The sequence below is a fragment of the Heterocephalus glaber genome, unplaced genomic scaffold (assembly GCF_053883595.1).
Source record: "Heterocephalus glaber isolate CG9 unplaced genomic scaffold, H.glaber_assembly_v1.0 deba00001451, whole genome shotgun sequence".
Classification (NCBI taxonomy): Eukaryota; Metazoa; Chordata; class Mammalia; order Rodentia; family Bathyergidae; genus Heterocephalus; species Heterocephalus glaber.
In genome coordinates this window covers 5623364-5650172 of record NW_028258301.1, presented here as the reverse complement: position 1 = coordinate 5650172, position 26809 = coordinate 5623364, and the positions used below count along the sequence as shown (strand labels likewise).

Sequence of the window (26809 nt, the reverse complement as noted above, 5' to 3'; positions counted from 1 at the left end):
AAACAAAAGAGGATCTGGAAAAAAATGAAATCAGAAATAATTTCTCAGATAACAGCAGACATTGTACCCATAGTGCAAGACATGATTAATAAATCTAGAGAGGACATGGATAAAAGAAATAGAGGAGCTCTCTGGTGTCTGAGGTAAACTTTTCTGTCTCCATGTTTGTCACTGCCCAAGAGCGGCCTGAACGGAGAGTGAGGGCGGAAAGGGGAGGTGCCGGGTGCTGAGCCCTCTAGTGGGCACTCGGGAGCTGCAGTGCCTACTCCAAAAGCCTCGGACAAATCCGCCTGCCCACATAGAGCTACTGCCGTGGGCTCAGATCCATGAGGAGGCACGGCAGCGCCCCCGTTGCAACCTTGGTGCCCTTTTAACTGAAGGAGAAGTGTCCATGTCCCCCGTGTCATGGTGACTGTAGCCCTCACGTCCTCCTGCCCTCACCGACCCAGTGTCCATGTCCCGACTGCAGCTTCTGGTGCAGATACTTCCATCTCCTGATAGGAACTCGCATGGACGGTCTCCAGTGTGCAGACGGACCCTCTGCACTCTTTCTCATCTGTCTGCAGGTAGCCACTCATTTCCTCCAGGGTAGAGAAGAGGGCTCCTTGGGAATGACAAGTCTTTGACCTCCTATCAAGCAACCAGAGAATTTCCCCATGAACAACTCCAAAACAGAAAGGTGCTACACATGGGAGTACAGTCACACTGGCTAGGTTCTACCAACTGCTCTACCAGACCTAAGCAGGTGACTTTAGCAAACAGAAGGGGCAGAGAAGGTGAGCTGGTCCCAGCACCCGGAAGGAAGCTCCCCTGCTGCCATCCCAAGCTCCTAGGGCAGAGAGGGTGAGCCACGTGGGTGCCAGAAGCACACACACACACACACACACCCAGTGGAAATGAGAAGACACATAAACAAGCCTCAAAAACAGACTTCCATATCGCCTACAGCAACCCTAAAGGGAAACAAGATGGAACGCTCTGATGCTCAACCACCTGGACTCTCTGAACTGGCAACAAAAGAGAATCTGGGAAAAATGAAATCAGAAATAATTACTCAGATAACAGCAAAGATTTTGCTCATGGTGCAAGACATGATTAATAAATCTAGAGAGGACACAGATAAAAAAATAGAGGATCTGAGGAACAGATCTGAGGAATCCCAACATAGGAAACAAATGGAATCCATAAAACAGATACAAACAGATTTCCAAGAGATTAAAAACTCCATCGAAAGTCTGCACAGCAGAATGAACCAATGTGAGGATAGAATTTCACATATAGAAGAAAAGATTGCAATTAGTGAAGAGGAAAAGAAAAATTGCTTTAAAATTGTAAGGGACCAAGAGAAATCAATCCAGCAGCTGCTAGATGATGCAAAGAAGAATAACATAAGACTGATTGGAGTCAATGAAGAAAGAGGAGAGAGTGCAGATGACATAAAAAAACTCTTCACAGAAGTGATGGCAGAAAACTTCCCAAGGAGGGGGAAAGAACTTGATATACAGATAAGTGAGGCCTATAGGACTCCAGTTAGTCTTAATCAAAAAAAATCTACACATAGGCATATAATAGTTAGGATTCCAGAAATCCAACAGAAGAATAAAATTCTACAAGCAGTGAGAGAAAAGAAACAAATCACATACAAAGGAAAGCCCATCAGAATCACAGCAGACTTCTCAATGCAAACCCACAAGGCAAGAAGAGCTTGGAGAGATGTATTTCAAGCCCTAAAGGAAAACAGCCTCCAACCCAGATTGATGTACCCTGCAGAACTATCTTTCAAAATTGATGGAGAAATAAGATACTTTCACGATAAAGAGCACCTCAGGAACTTCATGAATATCAAAAAAAGCACTCCAAAAAATTTTAGACAATACCCTAGGAAAAGACAATGAGGATCACAACCCCAGGAAACCCAGCAGAATGAATCCACTGGGCATGACAAATTAAACACAAAGGGGGAGAATCCAACAAAATGAAAAAGTCATGACAAGCCTTTTAAAACTTTTGACTTCATCTCCCTAATGAGTATATAATTCAATCTTATTATTGTAATGATTAGTATTTTTCTGATTCTAGAATTGCACACCATTCCTTGTGCTATACTGGCTATATATCATCTTTTATGTCTACATTTTAATTGAGTTGTCTATTAATGAGCTCTAAGAATTCTTTATATATTCTGGTCATAGGTTATATGGATTGTAAATATGGTCTGTTTAAGGACTACTTTTCATTTTAATGATGTCATTTAAAGTTTTAAATTTTGATGGAATCTCATTTATCAATTTTTTTCTTTTATACATCATGTTTTTTGTATCCTAGGTAGTTCTTGCCTACCCTGAATTCATAAATATTTTCCCTTATAATTTCTTCTTAAAGTTTTATACTTTCAGGCTTTCTTATTTAGGTTCATAGATCCCTTCAAGTTATTTTCATGTATGGAAAAAAAGGGTTGAGGTTAGTTTTTTGTATATGGATACCAGGTGTTCTAGTGCTGTTTGCTGAAGACACTCTCTCTTCCTCAGCTCTTGAATCGAGTTTATATTCTATAAAATGCTGATGGTGGATAGTCTTTCAAAACTCAGTGGACCATATATGTGTGGTTCTATTTCTAGATTCTCTGTTTTATTCCAATGATCTATATGTCTTTCCTTACACCAACACTGCCTTGATTACTGTAGCTTTAGAAGAAGTCTTAAAATTGGGTGCTAAACATCTTCCAACACTGTTTTTGTTTTTGTTTTTGTTTTTTTATGTTATTTGTACTTTATATTCAGAGCAGTGATTGAATCATTAACTTCTTTCTCTCACAAACTCCCTAGAAAATAGTAAACAACAACCATCACAAGAAATCTCATAATATAGATGGGAATTCTAAGGTAGAAAGGGGCTAGCTATTTGCTTAGGAGAACCCAGCTGGTGAAATGTGGAGCCAGAGTCTGACCTAGGCTGTCTGGTTACAGAAAAGTACTCTTAACCATTAATGTATGTAGTTTTTTTTTTTGTACCAGGTATTGAACAAAGGACCTTGAGCTAAATCCCTGACCCTAATGCATGTAACTATTAGGTGGAGCCTCTTGTCCATATGGCTGCCCCAAATTTACAAGGAATATTTCCTGTCTGCTATGTTTAAGCTCATGTTTCCAAGTAACAGGAAGACATAAGAGATTATCTATTCCACATATTGGCACAAAATCAAGCTTCGGTATCCAGGGAGGCTCCTGTGAAAGGGTGCACGGCAAACCACATGGCTATATGTGCATAGCAATGGCATGTGATGCTCATGGAGAATTTTGGAGGATATATGCAAAACCTACAACAAAGTAATAAACAGAATATAGAACTGTACACAGCATGAGTTTGTGTACACATCAGAAAAATTGTCTTAGTATGTCAAGATGTTCTTACAAGTAAGCACTTTTCCATCATTTTGGTTTCCAGAAACCCCAACCAAAGACTGTTGACTAGGCATTGCACATTCTTGTGCTTCCCATGGCATGAACCAGTGGCCTGTGCTTATTGATAATACCTAATAAACACATCTTGATTTAATGAATTGGTGAGGGAAGTGATGAGTAAAATATGTCACTGGTTAGATCATCATGGTAATCAGACTAAATTCAGTTTGGATACTACATTTTAAAAGATAAATTGTTAGCTGTCAATAGCCATGGATGCTTCCTGATTGTGTGTGTGTGTTTGTGTATGTGTGTGTATTTGTGTGTGTTTAATGTGGTACTAAAGATGAAACCCTGAACCTTTGCACTGGGCTACATACCCAGTTCTTTTTTAAAAAAAAAAAATTTGAGACAGAGTCTTGTTAATTTGCCCAAATGGACTTGAACTTTGGATCCTCCTGCCTCAGCCTTCCAGAGTGCTGAGATTATAGGGCCAATCCCTAGCTCAGTTTATAAGCAAAGAAAAGCAGAAAAGCAATAATTTAAAGCAAATACTTCTATGGGTAAATCACCCTAGGCCCTTGTTGTTTTCTAGGTTTTGATAAAGTTGAACTTGATTCTGATGCAATTTTATGTTTCTTTATTACATTTATTCCTCTGATAACACCTAATATCCCAGACACAGCCTTTGAAACCTACATGCTTGCTGCTTTGCCTGATAGAAGGAAGGCATAACACTCCCGTGTCTGTTTAAATGCGTGTCTGCATTTTACAGAATGCCTAATGAGGGCATTCTGTACCACTGTTCTCCCTGGCATTGGAGGCAGGGGCAAGTCTGAGAAAGTAAGATTCTCTAATTTCAGCACCCTACACAGTGCTTCCATGAAACTAAGCTTCAAAATCAAAAAGTCTCCCATGTGTTTGCATAGTGCTTAAGCTTTGCAGAGCCTAGCTACTCCTCAATTTACAGATATTACTAATCTTATTGTACAGACAAGAGAACTAATTCCCAGAGATGTTAATTGTGTTTCTCAAAGTCACAAAGCAAGTAAATATAACCAAACCAAGTACTCAGCCATAAACTCAAAATCTAACCCATTTTTCCAATCTATCATTTATGTAGTCTAATAGTAGCTGTGTTCTGGGCATGGAGGCAAGTGCTTTTTACATACTATCTTCCTTTGTCCTTTGGAGTCCTTATCATGGAATATATACCACCCTCCGTGATTGCTCCAACCTCATCTTAGGTGTGTATTCCACAAGGGGACAGCTTCTGGAAGACATCAGGATTTTTCCCAACCTAGAGCCTTTGTGCATGGTGTTCCTACCTCCAGAATGCACCTCCTTTACTGGTCACCAGGCAGATCCTTAGGATCCTCCAGGTTTTCCCTTACATGTTGTCTCCAACAAAAAGCCTTTCCAAGACACTCTAAAAAAATCTTTCTGTTACTTTCTTATAGCATTGCTTTATTTCCTTCTAGAAGTTACTAATGTCTGTGATTACGACACTCAATTGTTTGACTATTTTCCCTCTTCTCCATAAAATAAAAGGGAAAAGTCATGTCTTTCTAATTCCTCAGAGACATCTGGAACCAAACCCTGGGCATGTAGGTCCTCAATAAAGGCAAACAGAACAACACAGCAATTACAGAACTCATGATGGTTTATCTATTGCACAAAAAGCAAATGTTATGTTTCTTATATAAAACCTTTCATGGTGAGAAAGAAGCTCTCCCCAACTACAGAGCAGTGAGGTGGTTTGTGGCAGGTGCCAGATGGAAGTTGGCCAGTTGGGGTTGTTAAACTAGTCAAGAGGTGAGAAGTTGGGACACAAAGAAGTGGATATGGGGTAGGAGAGGCCACTTCACAGGAGGTGTTCAAGAGAGAGGGGTACAGGAGGAGAGAAGGAGGCCTTAGGGCCTGTCTAGGCTGCCTCCTCTCTTCCCTTCCTAAGTTACTGGGACCTGGCTGGTGACACGGGGTTCCTGGGGGATCCTGCCTCTCTTTCACCATTTCAGATCAAGTAGTTGGACAGACTGGACAATATAATGTCCTGGACCCAACCAGTTCCCCTAAACCCACCCACTCTGGTTGAGGCAGTTGGTTAGCTTCTTCAACATCTATAGTCACAGGAATGAGTTGCCCCCTAGGGTCAGGGCCAGACTTCCTGAGAGCAAAGAGTTCAAGGCATGATGTGGGGAGGAGACTAGAGTCTATGTCCAAAGTTTAGGAAAAGGATTGCCAAGGTTCCTACACCATTTATCAATGAGCCTCCTCTGGGAACCCCTTATTCCCACAGCCAGGCTTCTATATCCTGCAAAATTATCCTTCAAACTTGATAGAGAAAAAGACTTTCTATAAAAATAAATCCTAAAGAAAGATGTAAATACTAAATGAATATTGCAGAAAATACTAAGGAATCCTAGACAGAGACAGGGGAGCCAGGAGCACCAAAGAGCCCAAAGGAAAGTATAAATCTAGTATAAATCTATCTGAAAGACAAGTGAAAGAAGATAACTAAAGGAAACAGCACTGGAAAAATACTTCAATGACAAAATTTAGTAAATAGTCAAAAATAATAGCTCTCAATGTTAAAAGTATTAATTATCCAATGGTAAAACACAGGCTGGTAGATTGGATCAAAAAACAAAATTGAATCATGTTATCTACAAGAGCCATGCCTCACCCAAAAAGAAACACATAGACTTAAAAGAATGTAAAATTATACTTCATGCACTAGAATCTCAAAGCTAGCAAGAGTACTAGGCTCTCTTCAGACAGAATGGATTTTAAGCCAAAATTGATCAGATGAGATAAATAAGGCCACTACATACTGGTAAAGGTAACAGTTCGACAAGAAAGGATAATAGTTGTGAATTTGTATCCAGCAAATAGTACACCCAATTTCATAAATCAAATTCTACTGGACAGAAAAAGATAGGTAAATACTAATATCATCATACTGTGAGACTTTAACTCTGCACTATAACAAATAGACAAATCAGCAAAACAATAAACAAAGAAATATCAACATTAAACCATACCATCGAATAAATGGATTTAACAGATATTTATAGAGTGTTCCATCCAACAACAGGATAAAAATTTTTCTCAGCAGCACACAGGACTTTCTCCAAAATAGCTGCATCTTAGGCCATAAAGCATGCTTATCTAAATACAAAAGAATTGAAACAATCTCCTGAATACTATTGAATCATAGTGCAATTGTTACGGGAATCTCAGAAAGAAATGCTCAAAGACACAGAACTCAGGTAAAACAAGTAAGATTTACTTGCAAGCTGGCGAGACCACCAGAAACCGGTCTGGTCAGATTCCCCCCCTCTCTTTTGTTAGTCTCTTCTCTTTATACTTTTGTTAGTCATTAACTCCTTCGTTGTGGTCTTTGATGTGTAAATACAATTCCAGTTCCTACCTACAAGTCACAGACACAAGATAGGCATATATACATTTTAAATTCACTTAGATATTTGAAACTTTGTTAGGACAAAATGTTATCTATAATTAAATTACTGGTTAACACCTTAAACATCCAGAGCAATGAAAAAAGCAAATCTTAAAGGAATACATTACTTATTTTGCTTCTACAATTACCTTCATATTCAATCTACTAAGCTACTTGAAACTTTTTTTTTTCTTTCTATCAATATGATTTACAGGAAGCTTCAGGTCTACATGTACTTTTGCTAGCAAAGCATGGTAATTTTTTTTAGTTTGGACATCTGGCCCAATTCAAGGAGGGAGGGTTGCAGTTAAGAAATGCTGCAGGGCTAAAGGTGATAGATTAATAACTACCACAAAATGTCATTTTCAAAGATGTTCTTGTAATGGTGTTGCTGATTGTATCACTTGGGCTAAGGTGTTGGTATTGATCTAGTCAATGAACCTTCCTAGTATAAGGAAAATGAGATAACCTTAGAATCATTAGAGACTCAAAACTTAAAGACCAGCTATATCTGGAAGACACCTCTGAGAAGCAATCATTCCATAAGGGTCATAATTACAGGCAACAAAGATACCTACAATAACCAATTTCAAACTATCAACCCAGGAGTTAAACCAAGGACAGTACCAAAAGTAAAAATGAGAAGACATTTAAGCAAGGCACAATCTCAGACTTCCACCCCACCAAAGGTAAATCCTGGGGGAAATGAGATGGAAAAGTCCCATCACCAACCACCTGGATACCCTGAACTGATAGCACAGGAAGGAACAAAAAAGATGAATGAGGCTCTAGAAAAATTCATAACAGAAATAATCTCCCACATATCCATAGAGATGGTGAGCAGAGTGAAAGACATGATTAGAGGATCTAGAACAGAAACAGATTAAAAAAAATAGATGAGCTCAGAAACATGCTGGAAGCCATGAATACCCAGCATAAGAAAGAAATGGAAACCCTGATCACCCAACATAAGAAAGAAATGGAATCCATGAAACAGATTCAAACAGATATTCAGAAGATCAAAAACTCCATTGAAAGTATCCACAGCTGATTAAGGGAATCTGAAGCTAGAATATCAGATATAGAAGACAGAATCATGGATAAAGACCATGAAAATAGAGATTTCTTAAAACTAGTAAGGGACCACGAGAAATCAATCCAACAACTGCTAGACAATGCAAAGAAGAATAACATAAGACAGATAGGAGTGCATGAAAAAACAGGAGAAAGCACAGTTGACATAAAAAAAACTGTTCAAAGAAGTAATAGTGGAAAACTTCCCAAACAGAGGTAGAGAATTGGACATACATATAAGTGAGGCATATAGAACTCCAACTAGCCATGACCAAAGAAAATCTACATTTAGACATATAATAGTCAAGATCCCAGAAACCCAACAGAAAAACAAAATCCTACAAGCAGTTAGAGAAAAGAAACAAATCACCTACAAAGGAAAGCCCAGCAGAATCACAGCAGACTTCTCAACACAAACCCTCTACTCAAGGAGAGCCTGGAGTGAAGTATTTCAAGCCCTAAAAGAAAATAACTTCCAAACTAGACTGTTATATCCTGCAAAATTATCTTTCAAAATCAATGGGGAAATCAGATACTTCCACGACAAAGAACACCTGAGAAATTTCATGAACACCAAATCAGCACTACAAGCAATTCTAAACAATATCCTAGAAAAAAGCAATGAAGGCCACAACTCCGTGAAGCCCAACAGAGGGAAGCCACCAGGCAAGGTAAGACGCTAAAGGGAAAGGGGGAAAAATAAGAAATAAAAGAGTCAACAAAAGTAAAACAGCATGACAAGGATAAATCAATATCTATTAATTATAAGCCTCAATGTTAAAGGCCTCAATTCACCAATCAAAAGAAATAGACTGGCACAATGGATTAAAAAGGAAAATGCATCAATATGCTGTATACAAGAAATACATCTAACTCAAAAACTCATAGACTGAAAGTAAAAGGATGGAAAACAGTTCTCCATGCCACAGGAACCCAGAAGAAAGCAGGGGTAGCAATCTTATTTGCAGACAAAGTAGATTTCAAACCAAAACTAATTAAGAGAGGCAAAGATGGTCACTAAATCCTTGTAAGGGAACAATCCAAGAGGAAGAGATGACAATCCTAAATATATATGCACCAAATACGAATGCCTCCAACTATACAAAACAAATATTAATAGACATGAAAAACCAAATAAACACTAACACAATTGTAGTGGGGGACCTCAATACCCCACTATCACAAATAGACAGATCATCTAGACAAAAAATTAACAAGGAAATTCTAGAATTGAACCAAGCTATTGAACAAATGGACTTAATAGATGTTTACAGAGTGTTCCACCCCACAAAATCAGAATACACATTCTTTTTGGCTGCACACGGGTCATTCTCCAGAATAGAACACATGCTAGCTCATAGGACATGTCTAAGTAAATGTAAAAGAATTGAAGTTACCCCCTGTATATTATCAGACCATAGTGCAATAAAATTGAAGATCAATAACATAAGAAACCACAAAACCCCAACAAACACATGGAAACTGAATAACACCCTCTTGAACAACCAATGGGTCACAGAAGTAATTAAAGAAGAAATTAAACAGTTTCTACAAGTAAATGAAAATGCCAGTACAACATACAGGAATCTATGGGACACAATGAAAGCAGTTCTATGTGGGAAATTCATACCAGTGAATGCCCATATTAGGAAAACAGAGAAAACTCAGATAAATAACCTAATGCAGAACCTCAAGCTCCTAGAAAAAGAAGAGCATAACAAATCCAAAGCTCCTACAAGTGAGGAAATTATAAAGATCAGGGCAAAAATCAATGCAATGGAGATTAAGAGAACAATACAAAAAAAAAATCAATGAATCAAAGAGTTGGTTTTTTGAAAGAATAAATAAAACCGATAAACCTTTAGCCAACTTTATCAAAAAAAGGGGAAAAAAAGGCACAAATACATGCAATTAAGAATGAAAAAGGTGAAGTCACAACAGACCCAACAGAAATCCAGAGGATCATCAATACCTACTTCGAGAACCTCTACTCCAATAAAATGGAAAACACAGAAGAAATGGGCAGATTCCTAGATACATACAAATTGCCAAAGTTAAATGAAGAAGATATAGAAATTCTAAACACCTCAATTACAATGAGTGAAATTGAAAATGTAATAAAATATTTACCAACAAAGAAAAGCCCAGGTCCAGATGGCTTCACTGCTGAATTTTACAAGACATTTAAAGAAGAACTAATGCCATTACTCTTTAAACTCATCAAGGAAATTGAAAGGGAAGCAATACTGTCAAATTCATTCTTGGAAGGAAGTGTTTCTTTGATTCCAAAACCAGGGAAAGACCCAACCCTAAAAGAGAACTACAGGCCAATCTCCCTAATGAACATAGATGCAAAAATCCTCAACAAGGTACTGATGAACAGAATACAGAGGGTCATCAAGAAGATCATACACCCTGACCAAGTTGGATTTATCCCAGGGATGCAAAGATGGTTCAACATTCATAAATCAATAAATGTAATACACCATATTAACAGAGTCAAGGACAAAAACCATATGATCATCTCAATAGATGCAGAAAAAGCATTTGACAAAATCCAGCACCCATTCATGATAAAAACCCTACAGAAAATTGGAATAAAAGTTCTTTATCTTAACCTGATTAAGGCTATCTATGAAAAACCAACAGCCAACATCATAGTCAAAAAACTGAAAAATTTCATGCTAAAATCAGGAACAAGACAAGGATGCCCACTATCACCACTCCTGTTCAATATAGTTCTGGAAACATTAGCCACAGCAATTAGAAAAGAGAAAGAAATAAAAGGAATAAAGGTAGGAAAAGAAGAAGTTAAACTGTCATTATTTGCTGACAATATGATACTTTACATAGAAGACCCAAAAAATTCCGCCAGAAGACTTCTAGACTTAATTGACAGATTCAGTAGAGTAGCTGGATACAAGGTCAACACTCAAAAAACAATAGCCTTCTTGTACACAAATAACAGACTCGCTGAAAGAGAAATTAGGGAAATACTTCCATTTATGATAGCATCCAAAAAAATGAAATATCTAGGAATCAGTCTAACAAAGGAAGCAAAAGACCTCTACGCTGAAAACTACAGCACTCTGAAAAAAGAGATTGAAGAGGATACAAGAAAATGGAAAGACATCCCTTGCTCCTGGGTAGGAAAAACCAATATAGTGAAAATGGCCATACTTCCAAAAATACTATATAGATTCAATGTAATGCCAATTGAAATTCCAACAACATACTTCACAGAACTAGAGAAAACAATCCAAAAATTCATTTGGAACCATAAGAGACCTAGAATAGCTAAAGCAATTCTAAGCAACAGAGACATGGCTGGGGGTATGACAATCCCCAACTTGAAACTATACTACAAAGCTATGTGATAAAATCAGCATGGTGCTGACAAAGGAACAGACCTGAGGATCAGTGGAACAGATTAGAAGATGAAGAAACAACTCCAGACATTTTCAGCCACCTCATCTTTGACAAAGGACCCAACCACCATCATTGGAGGAAAGATAGCCTATTTAATAAATAGTGTTGGAAAAACTGGATTTCAACCAGCCAAAGATTGAAACTAGACCCATACCTATCACCATGCACTAAACTAAGATCAAAATGGATTAAAGATATAAAAATTAAGACAGAAACACTAAACTTGCTGGAAGGTAAGTTAGGTAGAACTCTTGAAGACATTGGCATAGGAAAAGACTTCATGAACCAAACCTCAGCAGCATGGGAACTAGCAGAAAGAATCAGGAACTGGGATCTCATCTTATTAAAAATCTTCTGCACTGCAAAAGAAACCACCAACCAAGCTAACAAACAACCTACAATATGGGAAAAAACTTTTAGCAGCTGTACCTCAGACAAAGGACTACTATATAGAATATATAAAGAATTGAAAAAATCAGACCCCCCAAATTCAAAGACCCAATTCAAAAATGGGCATCTGAAATGAACAGACATTTCTCAGACAAAGAAGTAAAGCAGCAAACAAATATATGAAAAAATGTTCAACATCACTCGTCATTTGAGAGATGCAGATGAAAACAACACTGAGATTCCACCTCACCCCACAAACAATGGCTGCTATCAAGAAATCAACAAAAAACAAATGCTGCTGGGGTTGTGGGGAGAAAGGAACCCTTCTCCATTGTTGGTGAGAGTGCAGACTGGTGCAACCACTGTGGAAGTCAATATGGAGATACCTCAAAGAACTAGGACCAGAGGTCCCATTTGACCCAGCTCTTCCCCTGCTGGGTATCTTCCCAAAAGAATTAAAAGAGTCATACCACAGTGATATATGTGCTCCCATGTTTATAGCGGCACAGTTTGTAATAGCAAAAGCTTGGAAACAGCCCAAATTCCCATCGACTGGAAACTGGATAAAGAAGATGTGGTTTTTTAATAAAATGGAGTACTACTCAGCCATAAAGAACAAAAAACTAGAGTCATTTATAGCTAAATAGATGCATATAGAAGCCATGCTCTTAAGTGAAATAAATAGGACACATGTGTGTAAATACCAAATAGTTTCACTAGTGTGAGAAACTGATAGTGTAAACAAGGTTTAAAATGATTAAAATGAATAATTGATAATTTGAAATAGGAAAAAAAGTCCAAAGACGAAGGAGTGAAGGGAGGGGAAGGGGAAAGGAAAAGAGGGAAAGGAAAAACTATGAGAAAAGAAAAAAAAAATGGAAATGAAATCTATGTAAATAGGTAAGGGCGGAGGGGGTGAAGGCTGCACAGGTAATGGGGGAAAAAATAAGAACCAAGATATATCACGTACAGGCACAAAGACCCAATGATAAATTTAAATGAATTGTATACCTAAAATGTACCAATAAAATTAATTAGAAAAAAAAAAAAGAAATTCAGTACTGGGGGCTGGGGATTTAGCTCAGTGTTTCTGCTGCCTGCCTTGAAAGTTCAAGGACCTGAGTTTGATGCCCGGTACCAAAAAAAAAAAAAAAAAAAAAAATTCAGTACCTCTAACCCTGAGAACAAAGTTTCCAAGACAACCTTAAGCTGTGAACACCAGGTGCTGAGGGTGGAGTTTCTAGGCCAGCCATAATTAAAATCTCCATGAGGCTATATCCATCCTTAACTAAGTTGTTCAGGTCTCTCAAAGACAACATCCCTTACAGGAAGTAAATGGCAAATACGGGACTACCTGTGTTCACGTGTCTTTTTCTCTCAGTGATCCAAGACAGATTAAATGAGACCCAAGAAAGTTTTCAGATGATCCTGATACGAACATTGAGGTTTTAGAGGACTTACTCAGACCTATGGACTAGATTAGAAAGATTCCACTTCTTTCCTATGTTGTGCAATCATGGTTTCCATTTCTTTCTTATGCTGGGCATTCATGGCTTCCAGCATGGTTCTTAGCTCATCTATTTTTTATCTGTTTCTGTTCTAGAGCCTCATGTCTTTCACTCTGCTTACCATCTCTGCAGTTATCTGGGAAATTATTTCTGTTTTCAGTTTTTCTAGAGCCTCATTCATCTGTGTTGTTACTTCCTGTGCTACCAGTTCAGGGTGTCCAGGTGGTTGATTATCATATTTTTCCACCTTGTTTCCCCCAGAATTTGCCTTTGGTTAGCTGGAAGTCTGTGTTTATGTCCTACCAAGGTGTCTTCTCATTTGTAATTCTGTTGTTAGTGCTGTTTTTTGCTTTAATTCCTGCTGATACTCCAATATTTCTTATTTTGAGTCTCTTTATTACTCTTGTTTGGAGTCCCTATGGAGTCATTGCTTCTCAGAGATATCTTCCAGGTATAGCTGGACTTTTTAGGCTTTGAGTCTCTAATGACTCTTAGGCAATCTTGTTTTCAGTATGCCAGGGAGGACAACTGTTTAGATCAATCACAATGCCTTAGTCCAATTGACACAGTCAGCATCAAACAGCTTAGAAAATGACAATTTGTGGTAGCAGTTAATCTGTCACCTTTAACCGGGCAAGCTAGATCAAAATCTAGGGCCAGCCCAAAATATGTTTGTAGTAAGTAAACCCTTCAATATGGCAAATTTGCCCTTTGGGATAAGGATTCAACAGGGGTTGGGGAGGGAGGGGTAGAGAGATAGAGGGAGAGGAAAAGATTAGAGATGAGGCTAGAGGACATGGGAAGAGCATGTAAATTGTGGGGATCTGTTGAAGACAGGAAGAGAAGACAGAGTGAAAGAACAGAGACAAGGTACAGAACAAACTGACAACAATAGAGAATCTAGAAATTGTACTCACCTTCCTATAAAAGTGACAGTAGAAAGAACAGAGAGAAAAAATTCAGAATGGGACAGGAACAAAGAGGGAGAGAAATATAGAGCCATAAGGTATAGATAGAAAGAAAAAGAATATATATATATATATATATATGCATCAGAAAGGCCCTCTCTGTTGTTCACTTCTGCTCTATCTTCTGGGGCTCATAACCATGGCCTTTATGTTCCCCCTGGCGCCTCTGCTGTGCAGATTCAGATGCCAAGCATTGTTTGCACCCTGTGTTCTCTGGCTGGGTGCAGCATCCCTGTGACTGGGAGTCTCTCGGTACCCACTCTTTGATGTGAGAAGGGAGAAAGCATGTTTGTGCACCTAGAGATAGCCATGTTAATAACAATAAGATACAACTAGCAGCCCCACAAATACTAACACCTGTTACCCTGTGACCCATTATGTGCCAAGTGTCCAAAACTCCACCTGCATGTCATGTCACTGAATCTTTATAAGAACTCACAGCCCCATTTGACATTAGGAAATAGAGATGCAGATACAAGAACTAACTTCATCAGTCAGTATAGAGAAGGGTTGAAAGAAAATCTGATTACAAAGCTAGAGCTCGTAGCTGTTAACCTATACCAATCACTATTTTGTAAATGCAGTGTGTGTGTGTGTGTGTGTGTGTGTGTATGCACATTGAGGCGATTCTCTTAAGTGAAATAAATAGGACATACAAGAGTAAATACTGAATAGTTTCTCTAGTGTGAGAAACTGAAAGTGTAACTAAGGACTAAAAGGTATAATAGATGATGTGAAATAGGAAGAAAAGGGGGAAAGGAGAAGGGGAAGTGGGAGGGGTAGGGGAAAGGAAAGAAGGGAATGGAATTACTATGAGAAAATGAAAAAATGGAAACAAAGTCTTTGTAAATAGGGAGGGCAGAGGAATGGGGAAAAAATAAGAACCAAGAGAGATTATGTAAAGGTATAAATTTCCAATGATGAATGTCATTATATTGTATGCCTAAAATGTACAAAGGATTAAAATGAATAACTGATAATGCAAAATAGGAATAAAAGGTCCAAAGGGGTAGGGGAAGTGGGAGGAGTAGGGGAAAGGAAAGAAGGGAAAGGAAAAGTATGAGAAATGAAACAAAGTCTTTATAAATAGGGAAGGGTGGAGGGGGTGAAGGGAGGGCAGGGAATAGGGAAAAAATAAGATCCAAGATACATCATATAAAGGTACAAGTTTCCAATGATAAATGTAAATGTACTGTATACCTAAAATGTACCAATAAAAGAATTTAAGAAAAAAAAAGAGAAAGCAGAGTTCCAGGACGACCAATGCCAGTGCAATCAACTAATTCACTGGCCAGTCCCAGGCACTGATTTTTATTGGCAATCAATTGGAGTAAAGGCAAGCTACATGTAAGGCCAGGACTACATGTGGTTTCTATGGAAATTAATGTAAGCAAGGCTTGTGAAGGGCAAGACAAAGCATTCTTGAATTAGGAACAGAATAGACAAAATATGTGGTTGTAATTAAGACATTGTCCTTTTAGTAAGAAGGTTTAAATTGTGGGAATGGAATTTGGGTGTGAGTTACTCTGACCTTGGCACATAGGCTTTGACCAGACTCGTTTCTCAAAACAAGCCAATTGTGAAGTTAACTTTTTACAGCCTGCTTTGGGCATAATCAATATTAGTCTCCCACAGATTTGTCTCCTCTATCTCATCTCCCTCTATCTCTCTTTTCTCACCATTTTCTCTCAAGTGAAAACATGCACTACAGGTGACATTGTGAATTTTATTTGCAAACAAGAATATGTGTGGTCCAAGTCCAGAGTGCAGCCCTCAGGCTCTGCACCGCTCCAGTTGCTGCCAACCCCATCTCAGCTTGCTCCGTGAGGCCGAGGACTCCGTCATGGCCCTCGCAACAAATTTGCACTTTCAGGACAGCGCCAAGGTGGTGAGGCCCGGGATGGAGGAGTCCAGAGCAGCAGCACCTCTAGGAAGCCATGGAATGGGAGCCGCTTGCAAGGTGTTCACAAGAGACAGCAGGGGCACAACAGGACACTGGAAAGAACCCCCTAGAAGGCACAGATATACAGAACAGCTGCTGCTGAGGTGGACGGGCACAAAACTCCACCTGTTCCCTGGACCACTCTGCCACAAGCAAAAGCCTTAAGTCATTGATGGAGGGGCAGCAAATATTCCCCCAGAATGCAGATGCTGCTTTTGTGGGAGAAACAGAAGACAAATCCCTCAGCCTCTGAAAGAAGGATAGTACACCCACTCAATCCCATGACAAAGCCAAAGACCCTCTATTTCTTGGAGGTTGGAGGTAGAAGCAAAATACCTTCATTTGGAGGATAGTCAAAATAATTTCTTTTGGTACCAGGGATTGAACTTGGGACCTTGTGTTTGTGAGGCAGGCAGTGGAACCACTGAGTTAAATCCCCAGCCCTCAGTAGAAATAATTTGATACTACTATTACTTACTACCACTACTGGAGAAGGAACAGAAAATCCTCTGGAAGACTAACCACTAATACCTGAAGAAGAGAGCTGGGAATACTAAGAAAGACTCACTTCTAAAGGAGGCTCAGGCACACAGGTACACTGCCTAACACTGAGGCTGGGATAGGACAACAAAGATTGTGGGACAGTGGCAAGCAGAATTACTGTCCTAAAATTTCCAGGAGACAACATTGCTGAGAGCCCCCACCCAGCTTGCTAGGCCAACTTCTGTGACGTCTACTGGCTGCATACTGCATGGGAAGGACCCTGGCAAAACCTGAAGCCACACAATGGAGGAAGTGACCTTTGAGGATTTAGTTGTGAACTTCACCATAGAGGAGTGGGTTTTGCTGAATCCATCCCCAAAGAAGCTCTACAGAGATGTGATGAGGGAAACTTTTAGGAACATGGCTGCTATAGGAAGAGCCTGAGATAACCAGAAAGTTGAAGAAGAGTAAAAAAGTTACTGGACAAATCTAAGAAATGAAGAGGTAGAGAAATGCTATCAAAATAAAGGTTGGAATCAATATGAAGAAATACTCCCGTGGACTCCAGATGCTAATGTGGACATGAAATAAGCTGGTTTAAAACCAGCTGACAGCTTTGCTCACAGAAAGCCCCTGATTGGGCATTTGTCACTAAATGTGCCCATTATAGCTCACACTGGCCTGAAGACTTCTGAGTACTTGGGCTTGGAAGAGAAGCTGTACAAATGTAATGAATGTGGAAGAACCTGTGGTGATCTCCAGTCCTTTCAGAAGCACACAAGGACAAAGATTGGAGAGAAACCCTGTGAATATGCTCAACGTGGGAAATCCCACTCTGATCTTAGTGAAAGAATTCACCTTAGAGAGAAGATCTTTACATATAAGAAAAATTTGCAAGCCTCCAGAACACCTAATGATATTCAGATCCATGAAGGAAATCACAATGGGGAGAAACCCTATATATGTAACCAATGTGGGAAAGCTTTCAGTACACAACGTTATTGTAAAATACATGAAAGAAATCACACTGAGGAGAAACACTATGTATGTAAGCAATGTGGGAAAACTTTTAGTACACAAGATTATTGTAAGGTACATGAAAGAATTCATACTAGGGAGAAACCATGTGTATGTAAGCAATGTGGGAAAGCTTTTAATACACAAAGTTGTTGTAAAATACATGAAAGAATTCACACAGAGGAGAAACCCTATGTATGTAAGCAGTGTGGGAAAGATTTTAGTACACAAGATTATTGTAAAATAGATGAAAAAATTCACACTGGGGAGAAGCCCTATTTAGGTAAGCCATGTGGGAAAGTTTTTAGTACACAACATTATTGTAAAATACATGAAAGAATTCACACAGGGGAGAAACTTATGTATGTAAGCAATGTGGGAAAGCTTTTAGTACACAAGATAGTTGTAAACAACATGAAGGAATTCACACAGGGGAGAAACCCTATATATGTAAGCAATGTGGGAAAGCTTTCAGCAATTGTGGTGTTTGCCAAAGACACTCACCATAAGGAGAAACCATATATATGTAAGCAATGTGGGAATGCTTTCAGTACACACATGTATTGTCAAATACATGAAAGAAATCTCACTGGAGAGAAACTTTATATATGTCAGCCTATTTTGAAAATCCTGTGAAAATTTCTTATAAGACCTGTAGGAGTAATTAATACAGAAAGCTTGAGGTCAATATTTCTCCGTAAAATTTCCAAAAATAAAATCCCAGATAGAGATATCCTAAAGTACATACATTATTTGTTTTTCAGTAAATCACTTAAATATATGAATTGTGTATCTGCAGAGAGTAATATAAAAATATTAAGTTGACATAGATATTTTTATGTATCTTTGAGCTTAATACATAGTGTCTTAAGCATGGTGAATTAAAATGTACTTTTTAACTTTCAAGTAGAGTTAGTATTTGTGTAGTTTTTGTTTAGTCTTTACAATTTGGAGGTATAGGCCACTGAAAAACTTAATTTTGTTAATTGCTTTTTGTTAATTAGGATTTTGCCACTACTTGTTTTAAAGTTTTGGTGTGTATACTCTGTATTCTGTGTAACAAAAGAATTTGCTGCCATATTTTATATGAAGATAAATATTTTCAGGACTTGTGAACATGTGTTTTTGACAAAGTTGATTTGTTTTCACACAACTTGTAGATGAGCATGTTTCTCATATTTTGACAAGATTATCCCAACATTATATATTATATCATGTACCTAATTTTGCCTATTTTCTTTCATATTAAAGCTAATATTATTTACATTAAAAAAAGAAGAATATGTGAATGACAATCAGATAGATGAACATTATATACATGACATTGATATGGATAGATTAAGGTGACAGGGAGAAAGGTACTGTGTTATGCTAAATAATGACCCCCCACAATGTCCAAGTTCTATCCCTGGAATAATTATGAGTATGTCTTGTATTATCACAATAGTCACAATGTAAGTACAATTGCATTACCAAACAATTGTTACAATGTAATGACATGTAGATAGAAGCAAAGATATCTGGAGACACCACTGAATTTGATTAAAGAGGAAGCGTCCACAAGCCCAAGGTTTCAGTTTAGATTTTAAAAAGGCAAAGAAAAGGAGACTCTCAAGAGAATAGAACTATGATTCATCTGTCCCACTCCTAGGTATATATCCAAAGCAAATGAGGTCAGCATTCAAAAGATATACTTGCATACTTATGTTTATTATATCACTATGTACAATAACCAAGATACGGAATCAGCCTAGGTGCCTGTCAACAGATTAGTGAATAAGCAACATAAGGCATATACACAATGGAGTATTGTTCAGCCATAAGAAAAAAATAAAGTCAGGTCATTTTCAGAAAAATCTACAGAACTGGGGGATATCAAGAGAAATAAGCTAGACACTGAAAGACAAATGTCTCATTGTGTGCTTTATTTCACATGTAGAAACTATTAAATAAAGATGATTTGAATGTAGGAGATAAATTATTAGGGACTAGGAAAGGCCAATGAGGAAGGGGAAGATGGTAGAAGAATGGTGGGTTCATGTGATCAAGACATGATACATGGGGCCGGGGATTTAGCTCAGTGGTTCCACCACCAGCCTCGCAAGCAGAAGGACCCGAGTTCAGTCCCCAGTACCAAAAAAAAAAAAAAGACATGATATATGCATGTATGAAATTATCACAATGAAACCCATTAAATTCTATAAGTTGTTTCAAAAAAATAGGGTAACAAGAGCAAATCAGGAGGTATCACAACCCTGGACTTGAAGTATTGTTACAAAACTACAGTGCTAAAAACAGTATAGTACTGTGCAAAAACAGAAATGAGGACCAATGGAACAAAGTAGAGGATGCAGAAACAACCTCAATCACATTCAATTATTTGAACTTTTACAAAGGGGCCTAAAATATATACTGAAAGAAAGCCTCTTTATAAATAGTGTTGGGAAAACTGCTATATCCACATGCAGATGATTGAATTTAGACCATGTGTCTCACCATATACTAAACTAAAATCAAAATAGATCAAAGAACGAAATGTTAAAACAGAAACACTTAACTTGCTGGAAAATAAAATAGCTCTTGAAAGCCGGGGATTTAGCTCAGTGGTTCTGGCGCCTGCCTTGAAAACACAAGGTGCTGAGTTCAGTTCCTGGTACAAAAAAAAAAAAATAGCTCTTGAAGTCATAGGCATAGGCAAGGACTTTCGCAACAAAATCCCAATTGCACAGGAAATAGTACCAAGAATCAACAAATGGGATTATATCAAATTAAAAAGCTCCTGTACAACAAAGGAAACAACCAACAGAGTGAAGAGACAACCTACAAAATGGGAAGAAAAATGCCAGCTATTCCTCAGACAGAAGACCAATATCTAGAATATATAAAAAATTTTATAAAAGATCTAATCAAAAAATGGGCAAGTGAAATGAATAGACACTTCTCAAAAGAAGAAGTACAAACAGCCAATAAATACATGAAGAAATGCTCAACATCTCTGGCCATTAGAGATATGCAAATTAGAACAATACTGAGATTGGCCAGTATGAATGGCCATTATCAAAAAATCCACTAATAACAAATGTTGGTGAGGCTTGGGAAAAGGGAAAACTTCCTCATTTATTGGTAGGAATATGAACTAGCACGGCCACTATGGAAATCAGTATGAAGAGTCCTCAAACAACTAAAACTAGAAATTCCATTTGACCCACCTATTTTCCTTCTAGGCACAGTATCTTCCCAAAAGAGTTAAAGACATCATATTACAGTAATACATCACACCCATGTTTATAGTGGCACAATTCATAGTAGCAAAATCTTAGAAGCAGGCTATATGTCCATCAACAGATGAATGAATAAAGAAAATGTGGTATTTACACACAATGGAGCACTACTCTGTCATAAAAAAGATAAACTTGAGTCATTCAAGGGAAAATAGATGTAACTTGAGGCCATAATGTTAAAGAAATAAATCGATGCACAAGCTTAAATATCACATGTTTCTCTTATATGAGAAACCCAAAATAGAGCAAAATAAAAGAACTGTTCTTCATTTTTGATGGACATGTAAACTGGTACAAACACTGTGGAAATCAGTATGGAGATTCTTCAAAAAACTAAAACTAGAAATTCCATTTGACCTAGCTCTTCCCCATCTAGGTATCTAGACATGATATCACGGAGATGTATGCATACCCATGTTTATAGCAGCACAATTTACATAGCTCAGTCTTGGAAGCAACCTGTATATTCATCAACAGATGATGGATAAGGAAAATGTGGTGTTTTTGCACAATAGCATACTATTCTGCCATAAAGTAGGATAAACTTGAGTCATTTGCAGAAAAAATGGATGCATCTTGAGACCATAATGTTAACTGAAGTAAATCAGACACACAGGCTTGCATATTGCATGGCTTCTTTTATATGAGAAACCCCATATATAAATAAAGTACAAAATAAAGACAGACAAAAGAAAAATGAGAGAGAAAAAATGTTATTATAATCCAGCAAGGACAATGTATCTAAAAATGTACCTTGATTTAGTATAATTCTTACATATTTTTATGTTTTAGATCCTGTTAATCTGACTGTTAATCTGTATATATGGACCAATCTGTATATATGATAATTATCTTGATAAAGACGTATAAAATAAATGAATCTGATTAATCTGATGCTGGCAGAAAAAATTCTTGAAGGGGGAGAAGGATAAAAAAAGAATTAAGATACTTTATGCACATGTACCGATTCCCCACAATGCTATAATCATGATGTACGGCAAACATGTACTAATAAAAAATAAAAATTGATTGAAATTTTTTAAAAGAAACTATGTTTAAGTGAGAACACAAGGCATTTCTCTAAAACCCTGAGTAAATAAGAAGAACTAATATTTGGCACTTAGAAGTGAGTATTCGTTTATTTCCTTTTCGTGTAACAAACCACATTCTATAGAGAGCTGATGTATTTATTATATTTTCCTATAAATTGCGCTCTTGGCTTTGTCTTATATCCAAGGTTGACTTCGGGTAGGACACAATTGCCCTGGACATATGTTTGGTTTAATGCTCTGCTGTTGTCATTTTAAAATTAGATTTTTGATCCCACATTTTCATCTTGCACTGGGGCCTATAAATTATGTGGTGAACCCTGATTGCATCTGAACGAGAGAAATACTAGTTAATGGCGTGCTACTTGTAAAGATCATACAGAATTTCCCCTCCAACACACTCGAGCTTCTGACAGAATTCCAGAGTGGGAAAAATGGTCCTTTGCATAGCTTCTTATTATTTATTTGTGACAAAGAAGAAAAACAATTATCCCAGCCTAGGCATTATTTCAGAATCTAAATTCAGATCTTCTGAGATTGAAGTGTCAAGCAATATATGACAGCTCAGCATCATATAAAAAGTCTGCCTAAAGCAAGGACTGCATCCGTGGATAACCAGTAGAAATCTGGGAAAGAGCGTCTGCTCCTCTCCCCAGGCCTGAGCTGCTCCCCCCGCCCCCGCCCCCCCGCCCTTCCTTCTTGCGTGAGAAGCCAGGGCTCAGGGACGCGGCGTGCTGGGGGCTCCGGAGCTCTGGCTGCACCATCGGCCCCAGGAGACTCACTGGGCTGGCGCGTTGGGCGTGCGCAGAGCAATGGAGCCTTCGTGGCTGGAGACCCGAGGGGCGCGGCCTTTGTACCTGGCTTTCGTGTTCGGCCTGGCCCTGGGGCTGCTCCAGGTCATCAAGCTGTACCTGCGGAGGCAGCGGCTGCTGCGGGATCTACGCCCCTTCCCCGCGCCCCCCGCCCACTGGTTCCACGGGCACCAGAAGGTAGATGGAAGGGAGGGGCAGAGGAGGACGCTGCCGAGGAAGCCGTGGGCAGAGAGGTGGCTGTTTCCTTCGGACCCTCGGTCCTGCAGGGGCCTGTCAGCCCAGTCTGTGGCTTTGTGGGCTTCTTTGCCCTAGAGACTTCCAGCAGGGAGAGGTCACTGGTGAGAAAGCCATGGTGGGGGCGGGGGGGGGGCGGATTTAGGGAGACCGAATACAAAAAAAGAAAGCCAGGTGTAACTCAGATCTGTCTCCAGTAGCTTCGCCCATCTCTTCCATTCATGCACTGCATTGTGTTGTTTAAAAAATAGTTATGTTATTCTAAATAATACTTACTAACTGCAAAAAATGTGCAAAACCGAACACAGCAGTGGGCTCTCTTAGTCCATACTAAGCAGAGAAAATTTTCTTTTTCAGATTCTTCCGAAACAGGGAGCAGCCCCCATCAACCTCTCCAGAAACATGAGATGATTGAAATGTATCAAGAGTAGGGAGACCATCACTTTTTGGCCTCTCCAGTTCTCGAAATCCATTCCCAGCCCTGATTCTTTCTTTCTCTTTCTTTCCTTCCTTCTTTCTTTCTTTCCTTCCTTCTTTCTTTCTTTCTTTCTTTCTTCCTTTCCTTCTTTCTTTCTTTCTTTCTTCCTTTCTTCTTTCTTCTTTCTTTCCTTTCTTATAGCAATTTCGAGTGACAGTTGTCTGATAGGTACTAGAATTACAAAGAAAAGATGGATTCCCACCCTCAACGGGCTGGGGTCAGGTGCAGTGTTAGGCCACGAGAAGAAAAAGAAAGTAGGGCAGAGAGTGCTTTGCTAAACCGAGTCTTGGAAGGGGATTAACCTTAGTGAAGGGCTGTGAGGAATCGTAAAAGATGGGCGGGGCAAAGAGGGTGTTCTCAGCAGAGCTCCTACAGGAACTGTTTTGCATTTATCAATTTAATAATTTCAGACATCCGTGTATGAATTTTATGACAGTCAATACTTGCTCTTTGACTGTCTCAATATGGTTATATAGCATTTTTAGTTAAATAGAAGAATTAGTATTTATATTATTTGATTATGTAAATGTTATTTATGCCATGGTCCCCACTGATTTCGTTTGCTATCCATTTCCCATCTGCTTCATTTTCCAGTATTTATCACTATTCTTTTCACCAAATGGCTTTAATAGATCTATCAAACACCTCAATACTACTTCCAAACATTCACACTTATCAACCTGTCAGTCCATATACTGCTCTGTCCACTTAGGTCTGGCAGGCAGATATTGTTCTGGAACTTTCCTTTGATAATGTCCTATGTCACATATCCTGTCTCCTGGACACATTTCATCTTTTGTTTCCTATTTATTTCATCATTTTGTAAGTTGATTCTTGGGAATGAGTGGAAGAATGTCAGGTAAAGTTTTTGAACTGTTTAATGACTGTAAATGTCTTTTTTTTCATATTTTAAATGAATGAAATTAAGTTTGGCTAGGTGTAGAATTCTTTAAAAATTGTTTACTCAGGATTTTGAAGATATTGTTTTATTGTCTCTAGCTTTCAGAATGGCTGTTGAAAATTCTGATAACTTTCCTATTCTTTTGTTTTCAGTTTTTTGTTTTTTGTTTTCATTGATTGGTTGGTTAGTTTTGGGGGGACAGGGTCTCGCTATGCAGTTCAGGCTGGACTTAAGCTCACTATGTAGCCCAGGCTGGCCTCAAACTCATAGTAATCCTCCTCCCTCAGCCTCCTGACTGCTAGGATTACAGGTGTGCACCACCATGCCTGGCTGTTTTTGTTTTTTAAAATTGTATATATTTAATGGGTACAGCATGCTGTTTTGATGTACCTATCTCAATGTGCATAAACATAGTAAGGTAATTATTATAGTAAAGCAAATTAGCATACCCATCTTATATAGTTACTTTCTCCCCCATCCCCCAACTTTCTCTTATAAGAGTGACTAAAATCTACTTTCTTGGCAAAATACCAATATACAATACAATATCATTAACTATTGATTATTCTCATGTTGTTCATTAGGTCCCTAAACTTAAGTCATCCTACATAACTGCAGCTTTAACCCACATCTTCTCATTTCCTCTACTTACCTCTCCTTTGCCTTTGGTAACCACCATTTTACACTGTTTCTATGTATCTTTTGTCTTTACACATATAAGTGACATTATGCATTATTTTTCTGTGTCTAGCTTATTTCACTTAACAAATGTTCTCCAGGTTCAGCCATGTTGTGGCAAATGGCAGAATTTCCTTCTTTCTTAAGGATAAGTAGTATTCTGTTATGTACATGTACCACATTTCCTTTATCCATTCATCTGATATGAACACTGAGGGTGATTCCACATCTGGACTATTGTGAGTAATATTGCAACAAACAAGGAATGCAGGTATCTTAACAAGGTGGTAATTCATTTGCTTGGGAGGTTATACCCCAAAAAGAGATTTTGGGGTCATACAGTAGTTCTAATGTTTTTTAGATACTTTTATACTGTTTTCTGGAATACCTGTGCTAGCTTGCAGTTCCACCAATAGAGTACAGGGTTTCTGTTTCTTCACACTTAGTCAACACTTGTTATTTCTTGACTTTTTGATAAAAAGTTATCCTAACAGGTTCAGAATATTTTATTGTGATTTTTATTTGCCTTTCCCTGTGGATTAGTGATGTTGAGCACCTTTTGATATACCTGTTGACCATATGTGTGCTTTTTTTTTGGAGAAATGTCTGTGTAGGTCCTACTTTAATCAGGTTATGTTGTCTTCTTATTGAATTGTATGAGTTCCTTAAATGTTTAGCTATTTAACCCTTATCAAATATATGGTTCACAAATACTTTCTCCCAATCCATAGGGAGAAATTTTTGGTTTGATGTAGTTCTACTTGTTTATTTTTGGTTTTGTCTCTTGTGCTTTTTGAGTCCTATATGATTTTAACCCTTAATACTTAATCCTCTTTGTCATCCTGTCTCTGTGTTCTTGGTCTTTATGATATGGCCTTTTTGCTCTTCTCTAGCAGCTTTAAGGTCTTCACTTTGTTTCTGGTATTCTGAAATTAAATTATGAATAGCCTAGCTGTGGCACTTTTTTCAATAATTGTGCCTGACATTTGATGGGCAATTTTTTCCATCTAGAAATTCAGGTTCACTACTTCTGGTAAATTTTTATGTTTAATTTTTGTCTTAGTTTAGATTTTCCCAGGAAAAAAAGACCCCAAGACAATGATTCAGATCAAGCAGTTTATTTTGGAGATGATACCAAGGAACTTGGTAGTGAACTGGACAGGTGAGATAGGATGGGAGGGCACCTGACATTGGGTTGTTCATTAGCAGGTTACTGCTGTGGATAACTGGAGTTTATTCCCACTGTTTCCACTGGGAGTCTGATCCTCAGAGTTATCCTCCCTGAAAAGTAAGGGCAATTTTATACTAACTCTTGTCAGCTTCTGTGCTGCTTTTGAGGTTGTTACATCCCCAGCACTATGAACTAGCACTACGCACCCAGCAAAGCAGACTCCAGTAACCAGGGGAAGCCCTCACATTAGTAAATGTGGGTGCTGGTTATGGGGTACACTGAATTGGTAAGGATGCAGTGTTAGGGACGGTCCACTAACAGCAAATATTATAATTTCTTTCTCCTTCCCCTCACCCTCTTAATTTCTCTCTTCTTTCTTCCTATTTGGTTGCATATTGGTAGCTTCTTTTTTTTTTTTTTGTACCAGGAATCAAACTCAGGACCTCACACTTGCCAGGCAGGTGCTGTGCTGCTGAGCTACATCCCTAGCTTGGTTGCATATTGCACATCTGCATTGAGCCTATATATTT

At 38.3% G+C, this 26809-nt stretch overlaps 1 protein-coding gene and 1 pseudogene across 10 annotated transcripts in view; both read left to right on the top strand.

The window, feature by feature from the left end:
• Positions 1–26809, top strand: part of Cyp4x1 (cytochrome P450 family 4 subfamily X member 1) — a 140859-nt gene that overhangs the window by 64161 nt on the left and 49889 nt on the right. For 7 of the 10 annotated variants that reach the window (XR_015452655.1, XR_015452654.1, XM_004869317.4 and 4 more), the window contains exon 1: positions 22726–22994. The exons of 1 other annotated variant lie outside the window; for it this stretch is intronic. Coding sequence is in view for 5 of the 9 variants with exons in the window: in XM_004869317.4 (XP_004869374.1) it covers positions 22818–22994 (177 nt within the window). In the remaining 4 variants the exon portion in view is untranslated. 2 more of the 10 variants (XM_087214875.1, XM_021247953.2) reach the window with 2 other exon arrangements.
• On the top strand, positions 15997–18311 carry LOC147827311 (uncharacterized; annotated as a pseudogene).